General features: G+C 41.9%; 1 protein-coding gene across 1 annotated transcript in view; it reads left to right on the top strand.

Moving 5' to 3' along the window:
* SNX24 (sorting nexin 24) overlaps window positions 1–12,218 on the top strand; it is a 178,765-nt gene that overhangs the window by 97,127 nt on the left and 69,420 nt on the right. Inside the window, exon 2 of the mRNA XM_066274196.1 lies at window positions 4,492–4,575. Coding sequence (XP_066130293.1) covers window positions 4,492–4,575 — 84 coding nt within the window. The remainder of the gene's footprint in view (window positions 1–4,491; window positions 4,576–12,218) is intronic.

The following is a 12,218-nucleotide window of genomic DNA, read 5'->3' on the forward strand; positions in this document are numbered from 1 at the left end:
TTTAAATGAGTGTTTCCTTTTTCTTTGGATATATTCTCAGAACTGAAATCACTGGGTCATAAAGCAGTTCCATTTTTAATTTTGTGAGGAAACTCGATACTGTTTTCTACAGTAGCTGCACCAGTCTGCATTCCTACCAGCAGTGCAGAAGGGTTCCCTTTCTCCACATCCTCGCCAACAATTGTTGTTTGTTGATTTTTTTTTTTTTTTTGTATTTTTCTGAAGTTAGAAACAGGGAGGCAGTCAGACAGACTCCCGCATGCGCCCGACCGGGATCCACCCGGCATGCCCACCAGGGGGCAATGCTCTGCCCATCTGGGGCGTCGCTCCATTGCAACCAGAGCCGTTCTAGCACCTGAGGCAGAGGCCACAGAGCCATCCTCAGCGCCCGGGCCAACTTTACTCCAGTGGAGCCTTGGCTGCAGGAGGGGAAGAGAAAGACAGAGGAATGAGAGGGGGAGGGGTGGAGAAGCAGATGGGCGCTTCTCCTGTGTGCCCTGGCCGGGAATCGAACCCAGGACTCCTGCACACCAGGCCGATGCTCTACCACTGAGCCAACCAGCCAGGGCCTGTTGATTTATTGATGATAGCCCTTCTGTGATGATATCTCATTTTGGTTTTAATTTGCATTTCTCTAATGATTAGTGACATTAAGCGTCTTCTCATATGTCTATTGGGCATCTGTATGTCCTCTTTGGTTTTGAGTTGTATAAATCCTTTATAAATTTTGGACATTAATTCCTTTATTAGATGTATCATTGCTGAATATGTTCTCCTATTCAATGGGTTGTCTTTTCATTTTGTTAATGGCTTCTTTTGCTGTGCAAAAACTTTTTAGTTTGATGTAGTCCCATTTGGTTATGCCTTGTAGCAATATTTTTCTTACAGGAAAGGGAAATGAAAGAAAAAATACTCAGTCTTTTCATTTTTTCAAGTGGGAGTTTAAATCTGTCTCTGGCTAAGTTACGGTATTCCATCTTGGCCAGTAATGGAAACCACCCTGTCCTAGGCTTAACTTAAAAAAAAAAAAAATTATGCCCTGGCCAGTTTGCTCAATTGTAGAGCATCTGCCCAGGGTGTGGAAGTCCCAGGTTTTATTCCCAGCCAGGGCACACAGGAGAAGCGCCCATCAGCTTCTCCACCCCTCTTCCTTTTGCTTCTCTCTCTCTCTCTCTCTCTCTCTCTCTTTTTTCTCCTCCCCTCCTGCAGCCATGGCTTAATTGGAGCGAGTTGGCCTCGGGCACTGAGAATGGCTCCATGGCCTCTGCCTCAGATGCTAAAAAATAGCTCCGGTTGCAACTGAGCAAGGGCCCCTAATGGGCAGAGCATCACCCCTTAGTGGGCATGCCAGGTGGATCCCAGTTGGGTGCATGCGGGAGTCTCTCTCTGCTTCTCGTCCTCTCACTTAAAAAAAAAAAAATTAATAGGAATGAAAACAAATAGTCCTTGTCCACTCATTCCCAGTATGAAACCCCAAAGGTAGCCACATTCAACTCCTATATACTTTATTCCTGGTATTCCCTTCAGATTTTGTACCTCTTGCCGCCTCTCTGCTTAGGGAGGCCTCTGACCCCACTGTCTGAAATGGCACTTTGTCCAGCTCTGTCTCATTACTCTGCTGTATTCTTCACAGTTCTTCTCATTTCTTACATCACCCTATTTGTTCATTTAGTAGTAAACCTTCCTCACCAGATAGGATGTATGCTCCATGAAGGCTGGGCTCCTGCCTGTTCTTTTCAGAGCTCAGTACCCGGCGCCCAGAACCACTACTGGGCACATTGTAGGCCCTCAAGAAATACATGTTTTAAAAGAAAAAGAAGGATTGCCAGATACTGAGCCTGGAGCTTACAAACATTGTCCCGGGCTGCCTCCATCTTAGAGGTAGATAACAACTATAGTTTTCTGGGAGAGCAAAGCAAGGAAAAGGTTTCCCGGGCAGCCAGGAACAACATGTATCTTTGAATGCTTAAAAAAAAAAAAATGGTATGGAGTTCAGGAAAATAAGATTTATTAAATTGACTCCAGTTTTTGCTTCACATTGTCATGGAAATCATGATTAATCAGATTCCTTTCCAAGGTGTTTTCCCAGAATTAAAAAGAAATGGGCCCTGGCCGGTTGGCTCAGCACTAGAGCGTCGGCCTGGTGTGCAGGAGTCCTGGGTTTGATTCCCAGCCAGGGCACATAGGAGATGTGCCCATCTGCTTCTCCACCCCTCCCCCTCTCCTTCCTCTCTCTCTCTCTCTCTTCCCCTCCCACAGCCAAGGCTCCACTGGAGCAAAGTTGGCCCAGGCACTGAGGACGGCTGCATGACCTCTGCCTCAGGTGCTAGAATGGCTCCAGCTGCAATGGAGCAACGCCTCAGATAGGCAGAGCATCGCCCCCTGGTGGGCATGCTAGGTGGATCCCCCTCGGGCGCATGTAAGAGGTAGTCTGTCTGACACCTCCCTGCTTCTAACTTCGGGAAAATACAAAAAAGAAAAGAATTGAAAAGAAATGAGCAATGTTAGGTATATTGTACATTTTTAAAATGGTAGCATAATAAAAATATTAGAATTAAAATTTCTCGTACCCTTTCCTCTGTGTGTGTATGCCCTCTCCCCACCCCACTAAATTCACAATGAACTTAGGGATTGTGGAAAGTCCCTGTGGACCATGGTGATGGAACCATCCGGTCATTAGAAGGAATGACATTCCATGAGGCAGCCACAGTGTCATGTGTTTTTCTGGCCTCAACAAGAGGGACCACCTTGAGTGGTGACCTAGTGGGTTGAAGCTTACAAATCATCCACTTTCTCCATCTCTGGATTCTGCAGCAAACATGCCAATTAAAGTGGTGGTTTTTGTGATGAAACCTTAAGTAACTGGACTCAGACCATAACTTCACTCAGTTCATGCAGCTCAGCAGATAGAAACTCTTTCATTGCTTCCACGTTGTCCTGATGTAAATCTGGGGCCTGACTCTGCAAAGGAGGCTCTGCGTCCCGTTCACCAGGCCACCACGTTAAAGCTTCGCTTCTTTTGTTTGTGTTTCTCAGGGTGTTTTCTTCGCTCTGTTCCTGGCAGGGTCTTTGAAGAAGAAGAATTTTCTTGAGGGAATGAGTAAACAATTATTTTCTAAAAAAGTATGTAGGTATATCTGAGAGTTTGAAGCATATGTGTATGTTTGTAGAAGAAAATATTTTCACAAATTCACCAAAGAAAAGTATTTTTAGGAGGATTATTTGAAAAACTCCCTAAACATTAGGCTAAAATGTTGATTAAATTGGTAAAAATTCGCCACTTATTTAATAAAAGTAGGTTTCTTAAACTGAGTCTTATAGCAACAGAAGATCTTGTTTCTGATTTTAAGAAGCACAAAAATACAAATGCATTTTGTTTGATGACATAATTTCTGGCTTTCCCCCCACCCCAAAAAAGTCATATTTACATATAAAGCGGAAACATAGAACCACCAGGATCTGGGTTTATAATGACAGTGTGGTTTTGTATCTCATATGCTAAATTCTTTGTAAGGATAAAGTAAGTTTGCGTTTAACACTTCCCAATTTTTTGTGACCTCAACTTTTGCTTTTTTCTGAAGGGCAACTGTAATAGGAAATTAGGCTTATTAAGTAATTGAACAGTATTCCTTCATCTCCGTGTTGACAAATGGGCTCACAAAGCAGGAGCCAATGACAAACTCTTGAAAATAATAGAGCGTCTTTTCTTCAGTTCCTGCCCGGTGTCCTTCCCCACCCCACCCCACCCCCCGCCGCCTTACCGCTGTATTTTCATGAGCATTTCACAATATTTCTCATCCCTTGTTCCCAGTCTTGACCCACTGACCTAAAAATCAAGAAAATGTCATGTTAGTACCTACTAATTAGTGCACACAGAGAGCCTTTTCATCTGGCCTTTCAACCTTCTGGAGGTAGGAGCACAAGCTGTCACTCGTATCACACAGGGAAAATGAACCTTTACCACATTTTCCCTGTGTTGCTAACAGCAGAATTAGCCCAACTGAGACTAGAAATGAATATGCAGGTTAGTGAGAAATTAACCTAAAATGCACCACTGTTTGCATGATTGTCTTATAGATGACACAGCACCGCCATTGAAACACCTATAACGGCGTGTCGCGGTTCTGCAGTTTTTACCAGATTCTCACCATGGCATCACATTTTTATTTCAATACCATCATCTGCATTTGGTGACATAATTTTAAGGAAGGAGTGTCCTGTGATTAAAAAGTTAAGGTGCATTTTAAGGCATTTAAGTTTCCATTGTTTCCAGACGTTTGCAGGGATCCTATAGTTTGTTAGTGAGTGTTTGGCTTGAGAGCTCATTAATCAGTGCTGTTGAGTCCAGGGTCTCCTGAGCCTTCTGGGTTTTGGGGGAATCAGCTACTGTAATTAAAGGGATGAAATATATCATGGTCACAAACTTACCACATCAGACAATTGAGGGTTTTAAACTGGTGGAATTAATCTTTTTAATTTTTTTTTCCTTAGGTGTTTAAGATAGAAGTGCTAATGAACGGAAGAAAACATTTTGTGGAGAAAAGGTACAGCGAATTTCATGCCTTGCACAAAAAGGTAACTTGTTCCCCTTCTCTGTCGATGGCAGGTGGTATAAAGAACACTAAGACCACTTTCCGGGGTTGCTGAGAGCATCAGTAGTGCTTGGAACAGTGCGACTTCCTTTATCACGACATACATTTCCTTTTAAAATACGTTATTTAGTCCTTTGCAGACGAGCTTCCTGAGCAGGTGGGTGTTCTGTAAAGATTTTATACACAAACAGATGGGAGACAGCAAGTTGCCCTGTGCTGTGCCGGGTCGTGTTGATTCAGAAAGAGTAAGACCCCCCCGGACCTGTGTTATCTGAACAATATACTTTACAAAAAGGAAAAGAAGAAGAGTAAAGGATTATTTTATTTTATAGAAAGAAGTTTTTTAAAATCTACTTATAGGTACCCGTAAAAGATAATATACATGTCACATGTATTCAAGGACTGTTTAGACAACTGTAAGAGAGAGGAGGCTCACTGCCTTTTGTTGAGTTGTAAAGACCACTTAAGAGGACTGGTGTTTCATTAAAAGTCTTGGATAAAAGAAACACAAATGCAAAAGGAATGGTTGAGTTAAAGGGTAGAAGAATGAACACTTTCTTATTTTATACCAAAATTTAATGTCTTGCAGATTATAAATGACCATTAGGTGCTAAAATCACCTTATTACTAGAAATATCTCATGAAATTGCCCAGAAAATCACTGTATGAGTTACTGCAATTTTACCATTTTTCTCTCTTATTCATATGTGTATGTTTTTATGTATGTGAGTATCCATATACATATGCACACCCATATGTAACATGTATGGCATAATTTAATTTCCTTTTATTACTTAGGTAAGGTAGATGGGAAAATACTAAATGAGTATTTTAAGAAAGAGTATTCTTTTAATTTCATTAAACACATCTTAAGTTCCTGGGAAATGTCAGTATATAAATGATGTGATAGTGTGCTTACTCTGTATTAATTAAAAGTTCTTTAACATATTTTAAAATCAACTTTTCCTTTTTTTTTTTTTTTAGTTAGATGTATGGAATCTTGAATAAACTTTAATAGGATATTCTGGAGAAATTAGTGAGACTGTTTTCCTCTAAAGAGGAACTCTGAGTTGCCTGTACACTTTTCTGTTAGGATTAAATTACATTTAATTCTTCAATTAAAATTTTGTTACATCCAAGTTCACTTCCAAAAGAAACAACACAGGTCAGCGCAGGTTTAGACCTGGGGTTGCTAACCAACGTAACAAAAACTTCAACCCAGAGGCCGTCCAGAGAATCAAACCTGGGCTATGGGTTTCACTTCCTTCTCGAGAAACTGTTTTGTTTCCTTTTTTTTAAAGAAACCGTTTCTAGGGAGTTGGGCAGCACACCTCCTGAAATAAGTCCTCACAGTGAGGTTAGAACTGGGACTCTGTCTCCTGCCCAGCCTCTGATGGCCAGAGTCTGGACTCCCTGGGAGCCTCCTCCTGACCTCCCAGGTCAGCACCCAGCTCTCCGCGACCCCGACACAGCCAGCTGTCCTCGCCGGCTACTCGGGGACCAACTCCACACTGGGCACAGCTTTGTTTGCCTGCCAGTTAGGCCCGCCGGGAGCCAGAGGCTGCCATGTTCCTCAGAGTGGAGGGTCATTCACCCTGTTCTCTTCTCTAATACAATTTGGGTTTTTTTGTGGAAGAGGATCTGTGCCCTAGTGATTACAGGCAGTACTTAGATATAGTCAGGAAAAAACCCTAGGTTTTCTAGGACTTTTCTTAATTTCTGCAAGTCTGTTAATAACTTTAGCTATTCTTATAATTATATCATCAGGCCTACTAGAGTTAAGAGAATAAAAATTTCAGATCTCTCAACTTTGCCTGTTTCTAACAGCCTTGTTAAAACATCCTACAAGGACAGAAAAAGGAAAAAAAAAGCTTTTTTAAGCAGACTGTTAGTGGGAGACAGTACCTGACCCTCTGTATCACAGAGCAGAAACTGCCAGACGTCTTTTTTACTTGCCCCGTTGTTTTTGGATGAGATTTGGCCAAAAGGCAACTATAAAAGACAGTGACATGCAAATAATGGTATGGTATAAAAACAAACAAATCTGTAATCTTGACTGTAAAATTGTATGTTAAGAAGGATTGAAACGGGCCAAGAAAAATTAATCAGAATGTATTAGCTTTACTGATGACTTTGGCCATGTTGCTCAACCTTAGCCTTTTGTTAGAATTTCGGTACCCCAGTTTCCATATTAGAATGGTGTGATGTGCTTTGAAAGTTATATTTTCACATTAAATACAGTGTGTTCGTAAAGTCATGGTGCACTTTTGAGCGGTCACAGGAGAGTAACAAAAGACGATAGAAATGTGAAATCTGCACCAAATAAAAGGAAAATTCTCCCAGTTTCATACCTATTCAGTGCAGTTCGATGTGGGCTCACGCACAGATTTTTTAGGGTTCCTTAGGTAGCTATCCCGTATAGCCTCTACAGACTCGTCACTGACTGATGGCCTACCAGAACGGGGTTTCTCCACCAAACTGCTGGTTTCCTTCAACTGCTAATGCCACCGAGTAATGTTATTCCTATGTGGTGGCGCTTCGTTCTAAACACGCCAATATTCACATTGCACTTTGGTCATGGATTCGAACTTAACGAGCCACAGAACACACTGAACTTTCCTCTGTACCATCCACATCTCAACTGGCATGGCCGTGGGCTGCTCGCTGTTTACACGGTGTTACATCATCATCTGCGCATGCGCACATGCTGCCACATCATCCTACAGAAACTTGGGAGGGTTTTCCTTTTATTTGGTGCAGATTTCACATTTCTATCGTCTTGCTTTCCTGTGACCTGTCAAAAGTGCACCATGACTTTACGGACACACTGTATTTGTCCCTTTAAATGCAGTTACATTTATTCTCATTTAATTTCTTTGAAATAGTCAACTATTTCTGCCATGGAAACAGTTTGCTCTGCGGCCGGTATCTTGATGTCTTTTACACTTTACATTGTGTTTCTCACTTGTTAAAAGTATTTATCCAAGGTCCCCAAGGGAATCCTAAAATAATATGTAAGCTATTAACAAGTGCTTTGCTTCTGTAGAATAATAGCTGTGTAGTTCTATGTACCACAAACACACAAAAACGCTGGCTTATAGTCAGGCGAATTATAGCAGGAACTAAAACATTTGCCTGTTTGCCAGTTCGTCTGGTTGTCTGAAAAAAGTTCTTGATTATTATTTCTCCCAAACTTTTACCGTCGATATTGAAATATGAAAACAATATTCTAAACGTTTACACTTCTTTAAGGATTTCTTTTGTACCTTTTTGAAAAATTCCGAAGGGTTGCTTTTTTTTTTTCTGTGTGCATTATTTTCTTTACCTCAAGCAATTTAAATTTACAAAGATAAATCTTGCAGCAAATTTGGGAGCAGGAGAAATAACCCATTGTTGCCCACACATATTTCTACTACCATAATACACTTCCTGTTTTCCTTCTTTTCTTGCATTTTTCATAAAACAAATGCTGCTGCACTAACCATGTTCCCATGTGGTAATAAAAATGAGGCGTGCGAGCTCTAGTAGCAGAATGTTCCAGAGCCTTCCTTTACCTCTCTCAACTCTTCAAGTCCTTGGAGCAAGTCACATGATCTCTCCGTGCCTCAGGTTCCCCATTTGTAGAATGGGAATAATTAGAGTCCTAACTGTCCTAACTTCATTGACTTGTTTTACAGACTAAATGAAATCATGCATATCGTACCATAAACTTCCAATAGTTGATAGCCTTCATTACATATATTTTTTCCATATTCAGGAGTATTTTCTTAAACTAGACTATTAAAAGAAGCATTTTCTGTCAAAGAGTGGATATTTTTACAGCTCCTGATATATATTGCCAAATTACTTTCTTCCAAAATGGTTATAGCAGATTTATAATGCAGCCCACAAGTGTGAAAGTATCACAGCATCTCATCAGCTTTGAATATTACCCCTCAAAATGATATTTGTTTATTTAGCAAGCAATCTGTGTTGCCTTGTTGCTGTTTTAATTGGTGTTTCTTAAGTTTGTTTATGGTTCTAGTTCTTCTTTCTGGAATTCTGTGTTTCTGCTTTCCCATTTATCTGCAGGGGTCTCTGTGCGTTTTGCTCATTAGTTTGTGTGGTCTGTTAATAAAATACTAGCCCTTGGCTGAAACTGTTGTTCACCAGGGACCATTTTATTTTGGCTATGATATTTATTTTAATTTATAAATGTTTTAACTTTTTATATTATCTAATACATCCATTTTCACCCCTTCAGATTTTACGTAAGATTAGTTGTTTCTTCCAGAGCTATGATAAATATTTGTTCCCATTTCCTTTTAGTTTTTCTTGATTGGTGTTTTTCAGAGTGTGAACTCTGGATCACCAGAATCAGAACAGGGTTTACTGCAGGGCAGATTCCTCGGTACCACACAGACATGCTGAATCGGAATCTTTGTGATAAAGCCCAGTAATCCGCATGTTACACAAGCATTCCAAATAATCTTCATGCCTGTTGACATTTGAGAATTCCTATAGTGTGGTTATATCTCTAAAGGTTTCTCTTTGACACAGTCCTCACACACTCCTCCCGTCACATGCACTGAAGCCACAGTTTAAAACTTGGAGGTCTTTCCTACCTTTCTCTTACCTTCCATATCCAGAGTCCTCTAGTCCTGTTGCTTCGTTCATCCAAATTTCTATCATAAACACTATCGCATGTTTCATTTCGACTCTTACCATCCCAATACTATCTTACTACTTTATGGAAGTATTTCTTTAAGTGTTTCTGATCTTTGTCTTCTTATTCATGTTTTGCTGCAGATTAGTTTTCCTCAAACACTATCTTCATGTTTTTGTTTGAATATATTTGTTGTCTTTCAAATCATGGAGAATGATTCTCAAGGCCAGTAATCTTAAGCCCTGTATTAGAGTCCTGTTATAGTTGTAATAAAGCACCACACAGTTTGCTTTAAAAAGCACACTTATATTATCATATTCTAAATGTGTTTGGCAGAGCTACCTTCCTTCTGGAGGCTCTAGAAGAGAATCCATTTCCTTGCCTTTTCCAGCTTCTAGAGGCTGCCTGCATTCCGTGGCCCGTGGCCCCTTCTCCGTCTTCAAAGCCAGCAGTAACATCACTCCAGCTCCTGCTTCCATCATCACTTCTCCTCTCTCTGACTTTGACACTTCTGCCTCCCATTGCGATTACATTGGACCTACCTGGATAATCCAGGATAATCTTCCCATTTCAAGATATTTGATTTACTCACACCTGTAAAGCACCTTTTGCCATGTAAAGTAATGCATTCATAGGTTTCAAGGATTAGGACATTGATATCTTTAGGGAGGACTGCTATTTTGTCCACTGTGAAGCCCTTGACTGGCCAGCCTTCTCTCTCTCTGCGTCACCTAAGAGAACGTCAGTGGCCGCCACACCTGTCTCCCCGTCCCCTCTGTGTGGGAATCGCCACCTCCCTGCCTTGGCCATGCTGGGCGTCCTTCCCTTCGTGTTCACACCTGTTCACACAAAACTAAAGCATTTCAGCTTCTCCTTCCTCCCTGTTTCTTTTATTCCATAATCCATTGTTCTTAGACTTGGCTCCATTCAGAATAGAGATTTCTACTTAAAAACATTTCAGAGATAATTAAAATGTAGTCTTCCCTAACTTTTTCTAAGTAGTAGATAAATTTTTTAAAAAGTAGGGCCTATGTCTTATCTTTTGTATCTTCCTCACTGCCGGTTAGTGCTGGGCACCTATTAGGCACCAGATAAATATTTCTTGTTGTGGGAGTTCAGTTCTCTGTCAAGTTAACCCCACATCACACTTGCACCTCCTTTGTCGCTCTGCTAGTTAAGATGGGAAGACACCGCCACTGCACTGAAACCAGAAAAGCTCCCACCCTAACCTCCTCGGTTCACTTTTAGCATCGTATCCTTTTCTTTTTTTAGTGAGAGAGAGAAAGGACAGACAGGGATGGACAGACAGGAAGGGAGAGATGAGAAGCATCGACTTGTAGTTGTGACACCTTAATTGCTCATTGATTGCTTTTTCATATGTGCCTTGACCAGGAGGCTCCTGCCGAGCCAGTGACCCCTTGCTCAAGCCAGTGACCTTGGGCTTCAAGCCAGCAACATTTGGTCTCAAGCCAGCGACCATGGGGTCATGCCTATGATCCCGTGCTCAAGCCAACGACCTCACACTCAAGCTAATGAGCCTGCGCTCAAGTCAGCAATTTGGAGTTCCAAACCTGGGTCCTCAGCATCCCAGGCCAATACTCTATCCACTGCGTTCTTAAAACAAAGTTAGAGGTTGCTCTTCCTACAGCCTTGGCCTAGCTGTCAGGACAAAAGGAGCCTTAATCTTGTCCATGCTTTCTCCACGCCCCAGCAACACCTGCTCACGCCCCAGCACGGCGGCCAAGTAATTCACCACCTCAAATGGTGTTCCTAGGAAACAGCTGCTCCTCCCTACGCCCCAAACCACGGCTGTGGGGAGAGAAACCCTCGCAAACTCTGAGCATATTTTATTCACAGAGGCTTCAGGGCAATATGGTGCCGGTTCACTCCTGAATTCACTGCCCTCATTCTTATTCCCGACCTTTGGCTTGAGTAAAATATGACATTATTGTTTAATTTAATGAGGGACATATTTCACAAGAACTAAAACACTGCCATGTGGGGCTAAGCCAGGAATTCACTGTGTGTGTAGTTGTCTCTGAAGGGAACTCTGGGGACAGAAAAGTCACAATATGAAATAAAAGATTGAATTTATCCCCCAAATGTCCCTCGCCTTTCCTTAACTTTATTTTTCTTTTCGTCTTTTTATTTATGTGCTTAGGGAAAGTACTTTGTTCCTTTCTGTGGACAAGTGGGCACTGTAGTCAGTGTTTATGCGGCAGGCCTGCGTAGAGTCAGTCTGTAAATGCTCCCCTAACCATATAATGGGCGAGGAGTGGCCGCGCCCGCGCAGGGGCTGGGCTGGCGGTGTCGTGGAACCCGCTGGCTATCTGTGGGGATCGCGAAGGCCGTTCGGCTGGACGCAGCGTGGCCAGAACAGTTAATCATCGCACGGAGTGGCAGGGGGCTATTTATCTTGTAAGCAGCTGAGCCCTACTGGAAACACATCGTCTCAGGTTTGTCTCTCCTCATCTACAGCAATTCATTACTCAGCTGCAGATGCTGTCACGGGGCCTGCAGCTGTGATGATCGGCCCCTCAGCACTCCTGACACAAATAAAAAGGGAAAATGTTTTCAGTGCTATATCTTCAAGATTAAAAATAAAAGAGAGAGAGAGAGAGAGAGAGAGAGAGAGACAGATAATGGAGTTGATTTTCTCTAGTGTAAGGAATGTTCTGATTCAGTAGTTAAAAGAAACTTTACACTGAAATATACAAAGCTTATTGACACACAGTAATTTAGCATTTTTCTTCTTGTTTTTGTTTGAGAAATACCTCAGTAGAGATACAGCATACTTTCTGTGTGTGTCTCTCCCTCTCTCTCTCTCTCTACCCCTTCGTTCTCTCTCTTTAATACTGGGTTAGTCTCATCAGTAAGTATCTTTGCCATTTAACAAAATAAAACCTGCCTTTGACACACCGTGCTCCCTCCCGGGTCCACCTGCCTGCTCCCCTCCTTCAAGGAGGAGCCTCTGCTTCCTG

Source organism: Saccopteryx bilineata, chromosome 4 (assembly GCF_036850765.1).
Source record: "Saccopteryx bilineata isolate mSacBil1 chromosome 4, mSacBil1_pri_phased_curated, whole genome shotgun sequence".
In the NCBI taxonomy this organism is placed as follows: domain Eukaryota; kingdom Metazoa; phylum Chordata; class Mammalia; order Chiroptera; family Emballonuridae; genus Saccopteryx; species Saccopteryx bilineata.